General features: G+C 41.7%; 1 protein-coding gene across 6 annotated transcripts in view; it reads left to right on the top strand.

The window, feature by feature from the left end:
- cspp1a (centrosome and spindle pole associated protein 1a) overlaps nt 1-19,479 on the top strand; it is a 213,804-nt gene extending 194,325 nt beyond the window's left edge. For 5 of the 6 annotated variants that reach the window (XM_080194128.1, XM_080194129.1, XM_080194125.1 and 2 more), the window contains 5 exons: nt 11,208-11,239; nt 12,177-12,234; nt 12,319-12,425; nt 13,279-13,405; nt 18,837-19,479. In XM_080194128.1, coding sequence (XP_080050254.1) covers nt 11,208-11,239; nt 12,177-12,234; nt 12,319-12,425; nt 13,279-13,405; nt 18,837-19,000 — 488 coding nt within the window. In that variant the 3' untranslated portion in view covers nt 19,001-19,479. The remainder of the gene's footprint in view (nt 1-11,207; nt 11,240-12,176; nt 12,235-12,318; nt 12,426-13,278; nt 13,406-18,836) is intronic. The other variant, XM_080194127.1, reaches the window with a different exon arrangement.
- The last annotated feature ends 913 nt before the right edge of the window (nt 19,480-20,392 follow it).

Raw genomic sequence — 20,392 nt, 5'->3', positions numbered from 1 at the left:
CAGTGTCCTGGCCTCAATCAAAATTACTCAAAGTATTTCATTATTGCCTAATTGCTATTCATGGGACCATGCTGTGTACAAATTAGCTCCCATGTTTCCTGCATTACAACAGTGAGTATGTGTCCAAAATACTTAATTGGCTGTAAAGTGCTTTGGGCATTCTTGGGTCTTCCAAAATTTGTTGTTCTTCCAAAGCTGAAAGCATGGACTCACCAATCGTATAAGTATTAACAAAAATCAGCAACTACTCTTCCATCAAAGGTCAAGCTAGTACAACTCTCCAACCATCTGACATTAAGAATCGGGAAAATTCTCCATTGGTTGGGATCATATTTAGAAAAAAGGAAGGTGGAGGTCAATCATCTAAGTCACATGATATAACTGCAGGAGTTCCTCTGGGTGGAATACTAAGCCGACCTTCATCAATGACCTTCCCTCCATCGTAAAGTAAGAAGTGGAGAAGTTTGATGTTTGCACAGTGTATAGTGTGCAAAAGTACCAGAACTGTCTTCGAGCTTGGGCTGATAAGCAGCGAATATCATTTGAACCAGGCAAGTGTCAGATAATGATCATCTTCAACAAGGGAGACTCAAACTCCAGCGAATGTAATCCTACCCAACTCGATCTCTTCTCTGTGTACCCCAAAACGGCTCCATCAACATTCCCGTCTTCATAGAAACACACAGTAGGAGGAGGACTCAGCCATTTGACCCTCAAAAGCTGCTTTGTCATTCATTATGAACATTGCCAATCATCCAACTCACTTACCTGTTTCTCCCTGCTTCCTCATCCTTGGATCACTTTAATCCAAGAGCTATATCTAAATCCTTCTCGAAAACATACAATATTTTGGCCTCAGCTGCTTTCTGTGGTAATGAATTCCACTGGCTCACCACTCTCTGGGTGAAGAAGTTTCTCCTTATCTCCTTCCTACGTTGTTTACCCCATGTCCTTAAACCCCTGGTTTTGGATTCCCCTGCCATCAGGAATATCCTACCCCGTCTAATCCCATTAGAATTTTATAAGTTTTCATGAGATCTTGTCTCATTCTCCTAAGCTCCAGTAAATTTAAGACAACATGGTGGCACAATGATTAGCACTGTGGTCTCACAGCACTAGGGATCTGGGTTTGTTTCCGGCCTTGGGTGACTGTGGAGTTTGTATGCTCCCTCCATGTATGTGTGAGTTCCTCCAGGTGCTCTGATTTCCTCCCACAGTCCAAAGATGTGCAGATTAGGTGGATTGGCCATGTTAAATTACCCCTCAGTGTCCAAAGATATGTTGGCTAGGTGGGTTAGTCATGGCAAATGCGTAGGGTTATGGGGATGAAGGTAATTAGCCCTGTCAGTGAACCACTGCATATTCGATGTGTTGAATGGCCTCCTTCTGTATTGTAGGGATTCTATGGTTCTCTGCATCCTTTTAAGGGCCTTCTTATATTTACTAAACTGGCGACCAGAGCAGGGCGCAATACTGTAGTTAGGGCCTAACAGAGCTTTATACACGTTCAGCATAACTTCCCTGCTTTTGTACTCAAACCTTCCTCACCTCTCCTCGCCACAGTCTCCCTGTTCCTGTACATGCTTTAAAATTGTTCTATTAAATTTATATTGCCTTTCCATATTGCTTCTACAAAAATGAATTACCTCACTTCTGTGTATTAAATTCCATCTGTCATTTGCCTGCACATTCTGGTAGTTTATGTCCTATTGCAGACAACTGGTATCATCCTCGTTTGCCACTCCTACAAGTTTGGTATCATTGGTAAATTTTAAAATGTTACTTTATATTGCAAGATTCAGTTATATGTAGCTAAAACAGCAGTGGTCCTGATACCAACCCTCGGGGAAAGCTACTGTATATCACCCTCCAGCCCAAGAAGCAGCCATATACCATGACTTTCTGGCCTTTCTCAAGTTTTGTAACTGGCCCATCTATTCCATAAGCCATTACTATATTAAAGGTGCTACGTAAATTCAAGCTGTACTTTGTTACATCTCCTAAGTTTGACTAAATCTCTAACTACAACACTAATTTTTCTGCTGATTAGTGGCACAAACAAGCTTACCGAGCCAAGGTGGAAAATATGAGACTGAATTATACATGATTGTTAATTTGGGCTTTTTAAGAGATGCATGTATTTAGAATTAAAGATTTCAACAGGTACACATTTACTATTCTGATGCAACATACATCAGAGACATCATAGTTTGTTTTATTTGTATTTTGTTGCTCAGTGGCACAGTGATTCACACTGCTGCCTCAATGCAAAGAACCCAGGTTCAATTCCTGGCTTGGGTCACTGTCTGTGTGGAGCCCCCACGTTCTCCCCATGTCTATGTGAGTTTCCTCTGGGAGCTTCGGTTTCCCCATTTAATCTGAGAAATATGCTAGTTAGGTGGATTGGCCATGCTAAATTTTTGCTCAGTGTACCCGAACGGGCACCGGACTGTGGCAACTGGGGGATTTTCACAATAACTTCATTGCAGTGTTAATGTAAGCCTATTTGTGACTAATAAATAAACTTTACTTTTACTTGATTTATTTACTTGATTTAGGGAGAATGAGGAGTTAATGGCTATGAACCATGAATAAGTGGAGGTCCCAGGGCCTGGGGGACAGGATGGGTGGAGGAAGAAGAAGAAGAAGAATAGTCCTGGTCCAAAGACCACCCCAATGGCCCCCGAAAAGGCATTGACAGGGGTACAAGAGGAAAGACAGGAGGGCCAGAATGACTCAGAGGGAAGGAAGGGGGCTGGCAATGAGATAGTGGTGGGGGATGGGAGGGTCAAAGGAATTGATAGGTGGCCCTGTGGGCAAAAGCGTGATTCGAGGATGGTAGTCTGCCTCCCTGGAGCAGGGGTACAGGATGTATCGGAGAGGAAAGAGGGAATTTTGAAGGGTGAGGGGACCCAGGCAGAAATAATAATACACATAGGAGAAAAGGATGTAGGAAGACAGTGTAGGGCAGATGTATGTAGGCAATTTAGGGAGTTGGGGGGCCAAGCTGAAGAGCAGGGCCTCCAGGGTGGCATTCCCTATGCTGCTGCCTAGTACCAGCAGGGCTAGGAATAATGAGATCATGCAGCTGAATGCATGGCTGAGGGATTGGTGCAAGGTAGAGGGCTTTACTTTTGTCGATCACTGGGAAGTATTTGTGAGAGTAGGGCACCTGTACAGGGGGGATGGGGAGCATTTGAATGGGAGGGGGACAAATGTCTTAGCTGGGAGATTAGCTGGAGTGTTTCGGCAGGGTTTAAACTAATAAGGGGGGGGGGAGGGGGGTGGGGATGAGACTGGTAGCTCATTAGGAACTGGGATCGGGAGCGAGTTGGGTGACAGGGTAGATTTGGGTGAAAAGAATATTATCAGGGGAAAGGAGGATCCGAGTGGGCCTGGAGGGTTGGATTGCGTCTGTTTTAATGCAAGGAGTGTAACGGGTAAAACGGATGAGCTTAGGGCCTTGATGTTCGTGAGGAATTTAGATGTGGTGGCAGTGACGGAGACATGGTTAAAGGAAGGGCAGGACTGGCAGCTGAATATTCCTGGGTACAAGTGTTTTAGTTGTGGGGTGGCATTGTTAGTTAAGGAGCACATCACAGCAGTGCAGAGGGAGGACAATATGGAGGAGTTGGGGATTGAGTCGCTGTGGGTGGAATCGAGGAATAGAAAGGGAGAAATTACGATGCTAGGGGTATACCATAGGCCACCCAACAGCCCGAGGGCAGTGGAGGAAGGTATTAGTAGAGACATTTTAGATAGGTGCAGAAAGAATAGGGTGTTTGTAAGTGGGTGTCTTTAATCTTCCTGGAGTGGATTGGAAGGTGCCTAGAGCTGGGGGTTCAGATGGGGAGGAATTTGTAAAATGTGTGTTGGAAGGGTCCTTGGAGCAGTACGTAACTAGCCCGACTAGGGAGGAGGCTATATTGGATTTCGTGTTGGGTAATGAGCCGGGGCAGATGGTTGAGGTTGCAGTAGGTGAACATGTGGCTAACAGTGACCACAAGTCTGTCTACTTTAGGATGAAAATGGAAAGGGATGAGTGCCGTCCAAAGGGGAGGGTGCTGAACTGGGGGAAGGCGAGCTATAGCCGTATTAGGAAGGAGCTGAAGGATACTGATTGGGAGGGGTTGTTAGTAGGCAAGTCCACGGTTGGCAAGTGGGAGACTTTTAAGGGCAAACTGATAATGTTGCAGGAAAGGCATGTGCCGGCAAAGAGGAAGGATGGGAAAGGCAGGATTAGAGAGCTGTGGATCACAGGAGATGTTGAGGACTTGGTCAGGAAGAAGAGGGCGGCATATATTAGGTCGAAACAACTGGGAAAGGAGAGAGCGCTAGAGGAATTTTGAGAGAGTAGGAGGGAGCTAAAAAGGGGAGTTAGAAGGGCGAAAAGGGGGCATGAAATGGCTTTGGCTGATAGGATCAAGGATAATCCAAAGGCATTTTACTCTTATATTAGGAACAAGAGAGTGGTTAGAGGGAAAATTGGTCCTCTTAGGGACAAAGGAGGGGAGCTATGCATCAAGTCTGAGGGAATGGGGGAGATCCTGAATGAATACTTTGCATTGGTATTCACAAAGGAGAGGGGTTTGGTGTCTTGTAATGTCTTGGAGGGAGCTGTAGATCATTTGAAGGAAATATCCATTACGAGGGAGGAAGTATTAGGGTTTTTAGGTAGCATAAAAACGGATAAAGCTCCGGGGCCTGATGGTATTTATCCCAGGCTGCTTAGGGAGGTGAAAGATGAAATTGCTGGGCCTCTGACGCAAATCTTTGTCTCTTCTTTGGACACAGGTGAGGTCCCAGAGGACTGGAGGGTAGCTAATGTGGTACCGCTGTTTAAAAAGGGCAGTAGAGATAACCCTGGTAATTATAGACCAGTGAGTTTGACATTGGTGGTAGGAAAATTATTGGAAAATATTCTTAGGGATAGGCTGTGTAAGCATTTGGAGCATTGCGATCTGATTAGGGATACGCAACATGGCTTTGTTCAGGGGAGGTCTTGCCTTACGAATCTGGTAGAATTTTTTGAGGAGGTGACAAAAACGGTTGACGATGGACGAGCCGTTGATGTCATCTATATGGATTTCAGTTTGACAAAGTCCCTCACAGTAGGCTGGTAGAAAAAGTTAAGGCACATAGGATACAAGGACAGGTAGCTAGATGGACTGAAAACTGGCTAGGCAATAGGAGACAGAGAGTAGTAGTGGAAGGGTCCTTTTCTGGCTGGAGGTGTGTCACCAGTGGTGTGCCGCAAGGCTCAGTACTGGGACATCTTTTTGTAATATATATAAACAACTTGGAAGAGGGCGTATGTGGTGTGATCAGCAAGTTTGCGGATGACACCAAGATGGCAGGATTGGCGGATACTGAGGAAGATTGTCAGGGGACATAGCAGGATATAGATAGGTTGGTATACTGGGCAGATAGATGGCAGATGGAATTTAATCCTGACAAATGCAAGGTGATGCATTTTGGAAGGAATGATGCAGGGAGGAGTTACATGATAAAAGGTAGACCAATTAAGAGAATAGAAATGCAGAGGGACCTGGGAGTGCAAGTGCACAAGTCTCTGAAGGTGTCAACACAGGTGGAGAAGGTTGCAAAGAAAACTTATGGAATGCTAGCCTTTATAGGAAGGGGTATAGAGTATAAGAGCTGGCGTCTAATGCTTCAGTTGTACAGAACGTTAGTTAGACCGCATTTGGAGTACTGCGTCCAGTTCTGGTCACCATACTACTGGAAGGACGTGGAGACCCTGAAGAGAGTGCAGAGGAGGTTTACCAGGATGCTGCCTGGTATGGAAGGACTGGGTTATGAGGAAAGATTGGGAAAACTGGGGCTCTTCTCCTTAGAAAGATGGAGATTAAGGGGGGATCTGATAGAGGTGTATAAAATAATGAAGGGAATAGATAGAGTCAACAGTGGCAGGCTTTTCCCTAGATTGGGGACAAGTATTACAAGAGGTCATGATCTAAGGGTGAGGGGGGAGAAGTATAATTTGGATACTAGATGAAGGTTTTTCTCACAGAGGGTCATGGGGGTATGGAATGCGCTACCAAGTAAGGTGGTGGAGGCAGGCACGCTGGACTTGTTTAAGGTTTACTTAGATAGGCACGAGTGAAACAGGAATGGAGGGTTATATAAGACGGTTTTAAAAAGGGTCAGAGCCTCGGGTCGATACTGGAAATGTAATAGTACATGTTAATGTTTTGTCTCTTTTAATCCACAGGTATCGGTCCACACTGTTGTCAAACGAGGGGCATGCACACGGTGGGTCGTGCATGGGCTGCTCTTGGATGTTTGGGGAGTAGCCATGTACTTCATGTCGATGTGTGTGCTTAAACCTGGACCCTCAGACGGGCACCACAACAGCTCAGTGACTATCAGTGCTAGCTGTGCAGATACATGGATTTGGGCCAGTGTCTGTGGGAGTTTGTGCATTCTCCCTGTGGTTGCGTGGGTTTCCTCCGGGTGCTCCAGTTTCCTCCCACACCCCAAAGATGTGCTCTTAGGCTGATTGGTGTACCAAATTGACCCTACACTATTCTCCCCTGAATCTGGCTACAATAGGGGTACCATTTGCATACACACGGGGCAAGATAGGTGTAGGAAAATGCTTTGAAGTGGCGGCGTGGGCTCGTTGGGCCGAAGGGCCTGTTTCCCATGCCGGATTGTTCTTTGCTCTGCTAGAGGCCTCAAAATTCAGTGATGATGCAACTAATTTTGGCACCAAAAAAGCTGTGTAGAAAAAAATTAGGGAGCTATCTAGCCTTAATGACTTATTTTTTAAAAATTACATGATAGAGTACAAATCACTTTTTCCATTTCACTTATTTTTATTCAACACTGTCCCCTTGCCATCTCTTCACTGTCTTCCCACCCTTGACCCTGCCATTTCAAATTTGACTATACAAATATGCAAAGAGAGAACTGAAAAAATGGAAGGTTTTCTATTTGTGACATAATATAAAGAAAGCACCAATATAAAGCAAAATGTCCATAGAAAAACTCAAAGACCTACCCTGTAACCAGATTGGAATGCTGTTAATTTCTTGATTTGTGAAATAAAAGGTTGCCAAGTAGAGTAAAATTTGTTAACTGACCCTCTTGATATACATTTTGTATTTTTAAGTTTTAGGTAGTCTTTTACTTAGCATGAAGTTGCTAGGTAAAATGGTATTGGGGTCCTCCAGCCGAGCAACATCAACCAGTAAGCCAAAGCGTAAGAAAGAATACCACATCTGTCTATGCATCTTATAAAATCATTTCCTCATCAAACTCATATTTTGAGTATCTTAAAGGAGAAGAAGAAGTGGACAGCCAGATGTCTAGGTTGGGAATGCCAGAATCTAAGGCCTAGACAACTGAAGGCAGGGCCCCAGTCTATCATAACCCTTTTGCTTTGGACTCTATGCTGCTATTTATAAAGACCAGCATCCATAATATTTTATAACTGCTTTTTAGCCTTCTCTCAACCTTCATGATTTGTGCACATTTAAGAATAAAGAAAATTACAGCACAGGAGCAGGCCCTTCGGCCCTCCAAGCCTGCACCAACTTAACTAAAATTCCCTATCCTTCCAGGGACCATATCCCCCTATTCCCATCTCATTCATGTGCTTGTTTACCCCCAGGTCCCTCTGCTCCTCCAACCCCTTTATAACTGTATCCTTTGTATTGTTTCTCCACATTAATAACCTTACTCTTCTCTACATAAAATTTAATTTGCCTGCTGTTCACCCATTCCACCAGCCTGACCCATATCTATTTATTACCTCTTAACATCATGAGAGGTCTGGACAGACTTGATGGGGAAAATGTTCCCACTGGTGGTGGATTGAGAACAGGAGGGCATAGCTTTAAGGTAATTTAGTCTCCCTTAAAAAATTGGGCTTTCCCAATCAGCCTTACACATTTTGGATGATCATTTATAGTGCCTCTAGTGATACTTGCAATTAACTTCCCCATTAGAGAGCTTAAATTCACTAGTCTGCAGTTTCCAGCATTGACTTTTAAACCCAAAGAAAGGACATCACGTGTAAGATAGAACTTCCAGAATACAGCAAGCTGTTGAAAATCTTCAGAATTTCATTAAATCTGTTTTGCCAACAAAATGAGTATGAATGATTGTGAATATTAACTGCTATTTGCACATGTATTCTAGCTAGACTGCTTGCCAAAGTAGTAACTCATAATTCATAGACTCATATAGCGCAGAAAAGGCCCTTTGGCTCATCTAGTCCACACAGACACATTAGAGACATCTGAACTACCACCTAATCCCATCTGCCAACACTTGCCCCTTAGCCCTGAATGTTATGATGTGCCTAGTATTCATCCAGATACTTTTTGAAGGATGTGAGGCAACCCACCTCTACTACCCTCCTAGGCAGCGTATTCCAGAGTGTTACCACGTTTTGGGTAAAAAAAAAAGTTTTTCCTCACATTTCCCCCCCTCTCTGTCTCCGCCACCCCCCGCTCCCCCCTCCCCCCACTCCAAATCTCTTGTCGCTCACCTTGAACCTATGTCCCCATGTGACTGACCTTCAATTAAGGGGAACAGCTGCTCCTTATCCACTCTGTTCATGTCTCTCATAATCTTGTACACTTTGATTAGGCACCCCTCAGTCTTCTCTGCTCCAATGAAAACAACCCAACCTCTCTTCGTAACTTAAATGTTCCATCCCAGGCAGCATCCTGGTGAATCTCCTCTGTGTCCCCTCCAGTGCAATCACATCCTTCTGTTAATGTGGTAACCAGAACTGCACACAGTCTAGCTGTGGCCTAACCAAAGTTCTATACAACTCCAACATGATCTCTTTGCTTTTGTAATCTATGCCTCGATTGATAAAGGCAAATGTTTCGTATGCCCTTTTCACCACCCTACTGACATGCCTTTTCACTTTCAGAATTTTCAGAATTAAAATACTTCTAAATTATCAGTCAGAAAACTGATGTGGTCTACAATTATGGAATTGCACAATCTGATGTATTTACAGATTTATAATAAATGTTTGACACAAATTGATTTGTTACCTAATTGTGATTCCTTTTAAGAACATAAGAAATAGGAGCAGGAGTAGGCCATCTAGCCCTTCGAGCCTGCCCCGCCATTCAATAAGATCATGGCTGATCTGTCGTGGCTCAGTTCCACATTCCCGCCCTCTCCCCATAACCCTTAATCCCCTCTCTTATCAAAAACCCATCAACCCGCATCTTAAAAATATTTAGCGAGGTAGCCTCCACCACTTCAACGGGCAGAGAATTCCAGAGATTCACCACCCTTTGAGTGAAGAAGTTCCTCCTCAACTCCGTTCTAAACCTGTGCCCCCTAGTCCTACTATCCTTTCTGAGCGGGAAGAGTCTCTCCACCTCTATCCTATCCATCCCATTCATCATCTTATACGTCTCAATGAGATCTCCCCTCATTCTTCTAAACTCTAACGAGTACAAGCCTAGTTTATTCAGCCTCTCCTCATAGCTCAACCCCCTCAACTCCGGCATCAGCCTAGTAAACCTCCTCTGCACTCCCTCCAAGGCCAAAATATCCTTGCGTAAGTACGGCGCCCAAAACTGCACACAGTACTCCAGCTGCGGCCTCACTAATGCCCTATACAGCCGCAGCAAGACCTCCCTACTTTTATATTCAATCCCCCTTGCTATGAAGGCCAGCATCCCATTCGCCTTCCTGACCACCTGCTGCACCTGCAAGCTGGGTTTTTGCGACTCATGCACAAGGACCCCGAGGTCCCTCTGCACCGTCGCCTGCTGCAGTTTTTCGCCACATAAGTAATAATCCTTCCTACCATTATTCCTACCAAAGTGGACCACCTTGCACTTGCCAACATTAAATTCCATTTGCCATTTCCTGGCCCATTCGCCCAGCCTATCTAGATCCTTCTGCAGACTCTCCACACCCTCCGCACAATTTGCCGTTCCACCAATCTTGGTGTCATCAGCAAATTTCGACACTATACACTCGGTTTGTCTTGATGAATTTAGTCATACAACTAAATAGACAAATGTTTCAGCTGGTTTGTAATTAATTTGCAGTTGAATTGTAATTGTATCAGATTATTCTACTTTGGGAGACAGAATGAAAGGCCATGGACATCAAGTAGTGATCACATGTATGGTAGCTGGACTGACTGTCACAGTAATTAAGATTTAAGACAATCACCTAAACTCAGAAGCAGCTATTTAAAATACAGCCTCTTAATTTGAATATGATTCTATTCTATGAATTATAGCATTGCTGTATTATTCACACTAACAACCTGTGACAAATGTTTCTGCATTGTGTTGTTCCAAACTGCCTGATCAGTTAGGTCTTAAGTCTCAACCACAAGAACCTTTATAATCTTGGTAAAATCTTCTTTTAAAATGGAAGTAATTAAGAATAAAAACCAGAACACTCTGGTAATTCTCAGCAAGTCAAGCAGTGTTTGCGGAGAGGGAAATGGTGTATTACATTTTAGATCAAAGACCTTTGACAGGTCTTCAACCTGAAGTGTCATCTTTGCATTTCTCTCTCCAAAGATTCTACCAGATTTGCTGAGTGTTTGTGCATTTTCTCTTTTTATTTCAGATTTCGACCATCTGTAGTACTTCCAATTTATCGTTGAACTGGTTAAGCATGCTAGCTGCGAACTGTACATATTTTTACAGTCTCAATTCAATGTGCAAAATGCTCTGCCAAGGTCACGTTTATGTAGTGCCAAATCTGAAATAGTTTCAAGATATTCAATTAAATTATTATTCTTTATCTCTTGTTAACAATTCTGGGATAGAGAATTAAGAATCGGAACCAAACCCTATATAGTAAGGGTATGGAATCAGGAAACTGATCTATCTAGAAACTGTCATTCAAGTTTGTAAATCTTGAGTTTCTTGAGGATATATTGTGTTGATTTCCAAGTCCATTCTTATCATTAATACAAATTGTATTCTATATGGTGATTGAACTTCTTTCTAAGAATAAGAATGAGAGAGACAATGCTGACAAGTGGGCAGTAGAGCAATTGAAATTTCTAGCTGGGGTTGTGGCAATAGCAACTTGGTTTTCACACTGTACTGGACATTCTGTTGCTTGTGAGAGCCAGCTAGGAAAATTTAGCAATAGTTTGTGACAGTTAATACCCAAAAGGATTATATTTTTTATCCTTTTTTTAATCAAAATCTTTGTTCTTTTGATGTTCTTTCTAGTTGGTAGAATGGATCCACATGATACTGAACTGGTAAGCAAAATCTAACTCTATGCAATTTTATGCCTATAGTCCTATAAGAATTCTGAACTCTGAAAATAAATTGATAGCACCAATATTTTCAAAGTATAAATTATATACCACGTACTCCTCTTGATTCAAAGTTGTTCAATTCAAATTCTCCATTAATTCAAATGAAATTTTTTAAAGTAGAAATCTATTTTGTTAGCCACTCCCCACCCCTAAGGAAAAATGACTTTAACTTTACAAAGATACAAGTTTGAGGAGAGATAGAGGTTGTGGAATTTCCATATTGTGGGCTAATTTGAAATGTTTCTAAATTTTGCATTTCAATTTTAAATGACATTCTTTTTGACCTTAATTTGTAAACACATCCAGCAAGAGCAAGGTTTAACAATGAAATACTATCCAACCATGTATCATTACATTTTACACAGCTAAATTGAGTTCACTACACTTAAATTCAGATTTCTTGCAAGTGATTCACAGATTTCTTCTTTGCCTTTTTAATATAGTTGTAAACATGTTTCTATTTGTACATTGTGTTTGTATGATTTAATGAAGACGGCACTGTAGCATAATGGTTTATACTGCTGCCTCTCAGCACCAGGGACCCGGGTCCAATTCAGCCTCTGACTGTGTGGAGTTTCCATGTTCTCCCTATGTGTGCATGGATTTCCTCCAAATGCACTGGTTTCCTCCCACAGCCCAAAAATGTGTAGGTTAGGGTATTAGCAAGATAGATATGTAGGGCTTCAGGGATAGGGCCTGGTTAAGATGCTTTGTCGGAGAGTTGGTGCAGACCAAATGGCTTCTTTCTGCACAGTAAGGATTCTATGAATACGCCCATATGAACACTGTGTATTCTATTGTACTTGCACATATAATGCTACCTGTTATGTGTCAATTTCCTATATTAATTATGTGGAAATTACTTCAACTGACAAAGGATCCACATGAAGACTTGATCAAGAACTCATTGCTTGAATCAGAGAGTGCCTTTATAGGTAAGTGTTATATTCACAATCTCTGAAATGCAAAATACACTTTCAGAGCTCCTGTCAAAGTTGATTTTAACCTCTGTTAAACAGGAAGCCATGGAGAAACTTTCCGTTTTCCAGTGGATGTTGGGACAACATCTGAACTATCTCCACGAGAGAGACGACGTCGCAGTAATAATAGATTAGACTTTGATTCGGTATGTTACCCAACCATATTACGTATTATTGGAGTTTATTTTGTTACATATAATTTTAGATTCAACCTAATTTGAATCTAAATGTTTGCACCATAAGTAACTGAAGACTCTTAATTGTTGAAAATAAAAAGTTTTAGTGATTATTCATATATTTCTTATTTTGATTTTTTCTTGCAACTTCCAAGTTTATATTATATACACAAATCCAAGTACCATCACTTCAGTGCAATGCAACTTATAAATAAATCTGTATTATTTTTTGTGAGGATATTCCTTTCTCAAGAGATATATGTGAGAAGGATTAGGCAACTGTTCTGAGCGGGTTGTTAGGAAGTCAATGACTTCACGACTCAGTTGCTTGGGCAACTGTGTGCTCCACTAACTGATCTCTTGCTATAGATCACTAATCAATAAATCATATCTCATTGTAAATAATTTAACTTTGTTATTTAAGTCCAAAAGGACAAGAGATATGGCGCTTTGTGCAGTATCTCTGGCGCAAATTGTAGAATTGTGGTCACTCTTTTGCAGATTTAGTCAATTTCAGTTTGAGGCTACAAAGTATAATTTTGATTCAGTTGCAAAAGACTTTGAATAGTGACATACAAAAATTAATCCATTTATTGTTAGAAATAAAACTGTTCAGAAATCAACTTTATTTTTTATTAATCGCACTTTAATTGCATGATATCGTGTATGTTATTTCAAAATCAAAAGCTTCAAAAGTAGTTAATAACTTTAAGTTTTGGGAGTTTTTCATACTTGTAGTGATAAGTAATTTAGTGTTTTGCAGTATACTCACATACTGATTGATGACTCTAACATTCTAATCACTGTTTTTGTTTAATCAAAGAAGGACATTTATCCTCGCAGACAACCAGACAGTGTATCTCTACATTCTGTATCCAGTTTGAACGTGGAGCAAGTAAGAGCCAGGAATGAACAACGGATGAAGCATTTGGATGGTCTTCAGCATTCAGGTATATCCATTGACTCCATTTTATTTAAAATGGGAATATGTACTTCACACATTTTTTTAAAAATCAGAAATAAAAAGACTAACAGCAGTAATGGTGACTATGATTGAACAAATCTGGTTCAAGCAACATCCTTTTAAGGAAGGAAATCTGCCTTTGTTACCCATTCTAGCCAAACATGAATCCAGACCACAGCAATGTGTCCAATTCTTAGTTTCCCCTGGAAATAGTCTCACAAGCCACAGAAGTCAGTAAAAATAAAACTGAATATTCCACCAGCATAATACATTGCACCTAGTCCAGTTAACCCTGCAAAGACCTCCTGCCTGGCATCTGGGAACTTTTTTTAAAGTTTATTTTACTGTCACAAGTAGGCTTACATTAACACTGCAATGAAGTTATTGTGAAAACGTGCCAAAGTTGGCGTTAGATGTTTAAGTGGTTGCAGATTGTTTTAAGAGATAATTTGATGGTAATGTTATTAGGGTGTGCACAGACTGCTGTTTTGCTTTCAGTCTGTACATGTACAGATTAGAACTCTTGGATTGAATCTACTTGTGCAAGCCAGGTCTTTTCTCTTTATTTAAAAGCCACACCCTTAACATGATAGTGATGGTAGGGTGGTGAAAAAGGCATATGGGACACTGGCCTTTATCAGTCCAGGCAGAGGAGTCATGTTGGGAGTTGTATAGAACTTTGGTAAGGCCACAGCTAGAGTACTGTGCAATTTCGCTCGCCACATTATAAGAAGGATATGATTGCACTGGAGGGGGTGCAGAGGAGATTCACCAGGATGGTGCCTGGGATGGAACATTTAATTAATGAAGAGAGGTTTGGTAGGCTTGAGTTGTTTTTGTTGGAGCAGAGAACACTGAGGGCTAAAAGCAAATTACTGCGGATGCTGGAATCTGAAACCAAAAGAGAAAATTCTGGAAAATCTCAGCAGATCTGGCAGTATCTGCAAGGCGAGAAAAGATCAGATGTTTCGAATCCAGATGACCCTTTGTCAAAGTTCTGAGGGATGACTTGATCGAGGCGTACAAAATTATGAGGGACATGGACAGAGTGGATAAGAGGCAACTGTGTTCCCCTTAGTTGAAGGGTCAGTCATGAGGAGACATATGTTCAAGGTGAGGGGCGGGAGGTTTAGGGGAATGTGAGGCTTTCTTCCCAAAAACATGGTGATGGCCTAGAATGCGTGGCCTGGGAGAGTGGTAAGTTATAGAGTCAGAGGTTTACAACATGGAAACAGGCCCTTTGGCCCAACTTGTCATGCCACCCTTTTTTTAAACCCTGCAAGTAGTCCCAATTGCCTGTCTTTGGTCCATATACTTTTAAATCCATCTTACCCATGTAACTGTCTAAACGCTTTCTAAAAGACAAAATTGAACCCGCCTCTACTACTACCTCTGGCAGCTTGTTCCAGACACTCACCATCCTCTGTGTGAAAAAATTGTCCCTCTGGACCCTTTCAATTGGTTTTCTCCCCTCTCACCTTAAACATATGCCCTCTAGTTTTAGACTCCCCTACCTTACGGAGAAGATATTGACTATTTAGGTGATCTATGCCCTTCATTATTTTGTAGACCTCTGTAAGATCACCCCAAACCTCCTACATTCCAGAGAAAAAAGCCCCAGTCCGTCCAGCCTCTCCTTTAACTCAAACCATCAAGTCCCGTTAGCATCCTAGTAAATCTTTTCTGCACTCTTTCTAGATTAATAATATCCTTTCTATAATAGAATGATCAGAACTGTGCAGTGTTCCAAATGTGGCCTTGTGAGATAGGTTGCCTCACATCCTTTAAAAAGTATCTGGAAGAGCACTTGGCACATCATAACATTCAGGTCTATGGACAAAGTGCTAGCAGATGGGATTAGGTGGGAGTTCAGGTGTTTCTAACGTGTTGGTGTGGACTCGATGGGCCAAAGGGCTGCTCCTGCGCTATATGATTCTATGGTTAGACCATTACAGTTGGGACTGCCCTGCAGATTAATTAAGCAACAACTCTGACATAATCATACTCACAAAATCATAACTTTTAACCAATGTGCATCTTCATCTCTGACTTCGTACTGCCCTAATGGCAGAGCAGACTTACCAGAAGTTGCATTACAGTCAGTAGGAAGGAAAGATCCTGAAGTCCTAGTTGGGTTCTTTGAAAATGTGACTGAACACATTTACGAAGGAAGAGTGGTGGATGTGGTTTACATGGACTTCAGCAAGGTGTTTGATAAGGTCCCCCATGCAACACTTCTTGAGAAGGTGAGAGGGCATGGGATCCAAGGGGCTTTGGCCTTGTGGATCCAGAACTGGCTTGCCTGCAGAAGGCAGAGAGTGGTTGTGGATGGGTCTTTTTCTGCATGGAGGTCAGTCACCAGTGGTGTGCCCCAGGGATCTGTTCTAGGACCCTTGCTGTTTGTCATTTTCATTAATGACCTGGATGAAGAAGTGGAGGGATGAGTTAATAAGTTCGCTGACAATACGAAGGTTGGTGGTGTTGTGGATAATCTAGAGGGATGTCAGAAGTTGCAGCATGACGTAGATAGGATGCAAGACTGGGTGGAGAAGTGGCAAATGAACTTCAACGCGGATAAATGTGTAGTGGTCCATTTTGACAGGACCAATGGGATGAAGGAGTACAGTATCAAGGATAGGAGTCTGAGCAGTGCTGAGGAGCAGAAGGATCTTGGGGTCCGGGTCCATAGGACTCTTAAATTGGCCTCACAGGTGGAGGATGTGGTCAAGAAGGCGTATGGTGTACTGGCCTTCATTAATTGAGGGACTGAGTTTAGGAGTCGGGAGGTAATGCTGCAACTTTGTAAGTCCCTTGTCAGACCCCACTTGGAGTACTGTGCGCAGTCCTGGTCGCCTCACTACAGGAAGGATGTGGAAGTATTGAAAGGATGCAGAGGAGATTTACAAGGATGTTGCCTGGATTGGGAGGCATGCCTTATGAAGATGGGTTGAGGGCGCTAGGTCTCTTCTACTTGGAGAAACAAAGGTTGAGAGGCGACCTGATAGAAGTTTATAAAATGTTGAGAGGAATAGATAGGGTGGATTCTCGGAGGCTATTTCCCAGGGCTGAAATGGTCGCTACGAGAGGACACAGGTTTAAGGTGCAGGGAAGCAAGTACAGAGGAGATGTTAGGGGTACTTTTTTCACTCAGAGGGTGGTGAGTGAGTGGAATTGGCTGTCGTCAGTGGTGGTAGAGGCGAACTCGCTGGGGTCTTTCAGAAGATTTCTGGATGAGTACGTGGGATTTAATGGGATTGGGAGTTACAGATAGTTCTATGGCCTGGTAGGAATGGATATGATTGGTGCAACTTGTGGGCCGAAGGGCCTGTTTGTGCTGTAGTGTTCTATTTACTCTGGACACCACCAAGTCTCATGGCACCTTGTAAAACATGAACAAGGAAACATCTGCTGAATTATCACTTATGTTCAACTGATGAATTAATTATAGCAAGGACACAAAATGGAGATTGAGTTAGGGACTTCAAAGCCAATCACCAAAAGTAGCTCGGTAGCACCACTTGCCTAGCAGACTGAGTCCTGAAGGGCATAGCTCCCAGACTGGGCTTGTCGCTGATGGGGAGAAAACCAATTGAGAGAAAAACCTGCTTCACCTCATCATCCTCCATTTTGCAAGTACATCTATCTGTGAAGTATTGGTAGGAGTGACCATTGTACAGTCCTTGTGGAGTCAAAGTCCTGTCTTCACACTGAGGATATCCTCCATCACATTCTGTGTCATTACCACTGGATTCAATGGGATAAATTCAGAAAAGATCTGGCAACTCCAAACTGGGCATCCGGGAAGTTATGTGGGCCATCAGTGAAAGCAGAATTTGATCATGTCATCTTGAGTAACTGTCAGTGTTGGATCTATAATTATCCTGTACTTGAGCACCAACTTGTTCTTTGACTTTTTGTTTTGGGAGGAGTTTCAATATACTTGATTTTGGCTTTCATTTGATTTTTCAAATTTAGGACAAGCAACTAAGTTTTTTGCGCATTCATGAATACTGACTATTCTCCAGAATTAAATTGTGAAGTGATGGCCTCTTAAGATACTGCAATCAAAAACACAATATAAAAATTGCTTCATGCTAAATTGTCACATTATACTTACAGAACAGGGCAAGTACTAAAAATGAAACGTATTGTAAATTAAAAGTCACATTAAATCACAAGTAAATTAAAAGTACATGTTTCCAAAATGGGTGAATGGAATGGGAATTCAAAGATGGGAGTAAATTGAGGAGTAAACATATCAGCTCAAGGTGGATAAGGTATGTGAGTGTATAATTGTATTTGAAGGGAAAGGAAATTCTCTTTCACACCAAAATCCATTCTCTCTCGCACCAAAATCCATTCTCTCTCACCAATCTATGCTGAATTATGTAATGCTAAAAGAAAATGTAAACATTTCCTGCCTAGCAGGAAATACCCTTACTTCTGTTGTTTCTTTTTAACATTTTTCTTTTACCAGTGAAAGAGATTGCACTGACTTTCATTCCAAGTGCTTTAACTACAGATAACTTTAAAAGATTCCCATGCAAAGCCATTTGGGATGAGTTCTAATGGCAATAAAGGAGGTTGATGTAGAATGTAGGTCCTCCTTCCACCAACAAACACCCCAGGCAAGTTATGGGGGTTACAGATAGTGCGACATGAACCCGAGATCCCTGTTGAGGTCTCAATGACTTGCCTGGGTTTGCAAAACCTCACTTACTGTACTGTCTGGAGACAATACACATCTCTTTAACCTGTGCTCAGTGCTCCTTCCACTCACATTGTAGCCACTTTAAGACTTGAAGAGCAGGTTAGGTATAAAGATTCACATTCTAATCAGTAATCTGTAAACTGTCTGTGCTGTTATCTGCACTGTCTGAGGCCAGAACTCTCCATTCACCTGATGAAGAGGGAAACCTCAAAAGCTTGTGAGTTTACTATCAAATAAATCGGTTGGACTTAAACCTGGTGTTATCAGACTTCTTACTGTGTTTACCCCAGTCCAACGCTGGCATCTCCACATCATGACTGCTGTTTAAGGCATTCCCTATGAAGTCTGTTCTGAATGTAATTAATGTCAGAGCAGGGACTTAGTAGCAAAATGGCAGTTTTGTTTAGGTGTACAATCTGCACTGGTCTACAGAAACAGTTTGAACGGCACAGATCTAACATTTGACCTGTGGTTTCTGAATTATAATTAGCATTTTTTTTAGAGGATGAATTTAAACATTTCATAGATCTGGAAGGGAGGGGAAGTCCTTTATGCTGATGTTGTGCTGCTATTTTTAAATTTTGCCTTTGGCCATTTCACTCAATAGCAACAATTAATTATAATTCTTGTATAAAATTAAATTCCCAAACCTGTGGGAAAGGTTTGATTATTAAGCTTTGAGTTGAATTTTAGCTTTCTCTGCCAGGAAATGACATCAAAATGGAAGATAGTGACATTCTGAACCAGTTCATTTCAAGAGATAAGGAAAGACCAAGCTCTGTTGAAACGGTGGCTACTGATGTCTGGCTACGACCTGGAACATCAGAAACGTTAAGAAGGTTTATGGCTGATCATACGCAACTTGAGTGAGGACCTTTGTCTATCACATGAACATTTAATTGGAAGGAAGGCCATTGCACAGCTTATGATCAAATTGGTTGGTAAAATTAATCAGAGTATTTGTGCCTTCAGGAAGGAAAAAATGTATTTTTCAGGCTCTTGATGCACTTTGTTATTTAGGTACTTCAATTCAGGATGCTCTATATGAATGTTTATCTTTGCTAACCAGCATGTGGCCTTGAATAAACAAAATGCAATAAAAAACATATTATCTTGTATCCATGTTTTTTTGCTGAACACTTAAGTGTACTATATGATCAGATTTCATGTGGATCATTATTTTACAAAATTACACTGGAAAAAGTCCAAACATAATTTGCATTTTGGTTGCTGGGTCTCGCACTGAGCAGTGTTGATAGTTGAATAGAATATTTATGTATCTGTTTTGTTTTTCATACCTTCATTATTCTTTAATTGATGTTAGTCATCACATTTGTTGTAATGCAGTTATGTGCAAAATGTAATAAAATTCTATTTTTAGATGTGTGCCTTGAATATTTTCAAAAGTAAATAGTGTCAGTTTCAGTTGCCACCTACTCTATAAGTACAGTAAAGTGTGTTGCAATCCCTGTAGAGACAACTTTTAAAAAATAGATGAATTTCCAAGTGACTGGAAAGAATCACAGGGCAAGATTTCACATTTTAAGACTTAAAAAACTAAAATCAGCACAGACTAAACATTACTTAACAAGCAAATAAAATGCCAACTATGGTGGTTCCCCAATAAGTAACACAACAAACTTTTTTTCACTTTGCACCACACTTCCAGCTGCAGTCAGTTACATTTATCTTAAGTTAGAAGACAGATTTTAAAACATGGCCATTTTGTAAAGTCTTGCATTCATAACGAGCAATTCAATTGTGTATGGCTGAAGAAAGATGCATTGTCAAAGCTTTGTGTCTTGCAATCATCAGGACATTTGCGAGAAAACCAAATTTGGAGGGAACAACAATGATATAGGTATAACATATTGGCATAGATAAAAGTTGGCTGACAGAGAATAGGCACAATGGGTCTTTTTCAAAATCTAACGAGTGGTGTGTCATGAGGATCAGTGAACAAAGAACAAAGAACAAAATCAGCCTGGGAAACAGGCCCTTCGGCCCAATGCCGCCATCTCAACACCACCAGTCCCCCTCTCCACCCACGACCCCTGTCTAATGTTTTATGGCTATCCAGATTGAGGGAAACTGATTTAGGGACAATTTATTCCTGCCAATCAGCCTAAGAGCACATCTTTGGGGTGTGGGAGGAAACCGGAGCACCCAGACAAAACCCACGCAAGCACGGGGAGAATGCGCAAACTCCCACAGACACCGGCCCAAATCCATGTGTCTGCACAGCAATCAGCAATAGTCAGT

The sequence above is a fragment of the Carcharhinus amblyrhynchos genome, chromosome 8 (assembly GCF_965287045.1).
Source record: "Carcharhinus amblyrhynchos chromosome 8, sCarAmb.v2.hapA, whole genome shotgun sequence".
NCBI lineage: Eukaryota > Metazoa > Chordata > Chondrichthyes > Carcharhiniformes > Carcharhinidae > Carcharhinus > Carcharhinus amblyrhynchos.
The sequence above is the reverse complement of the archived record's forward strand: the minus strand, read 5'-3'. Positions and strand labels throughout refer to the sequence as shown.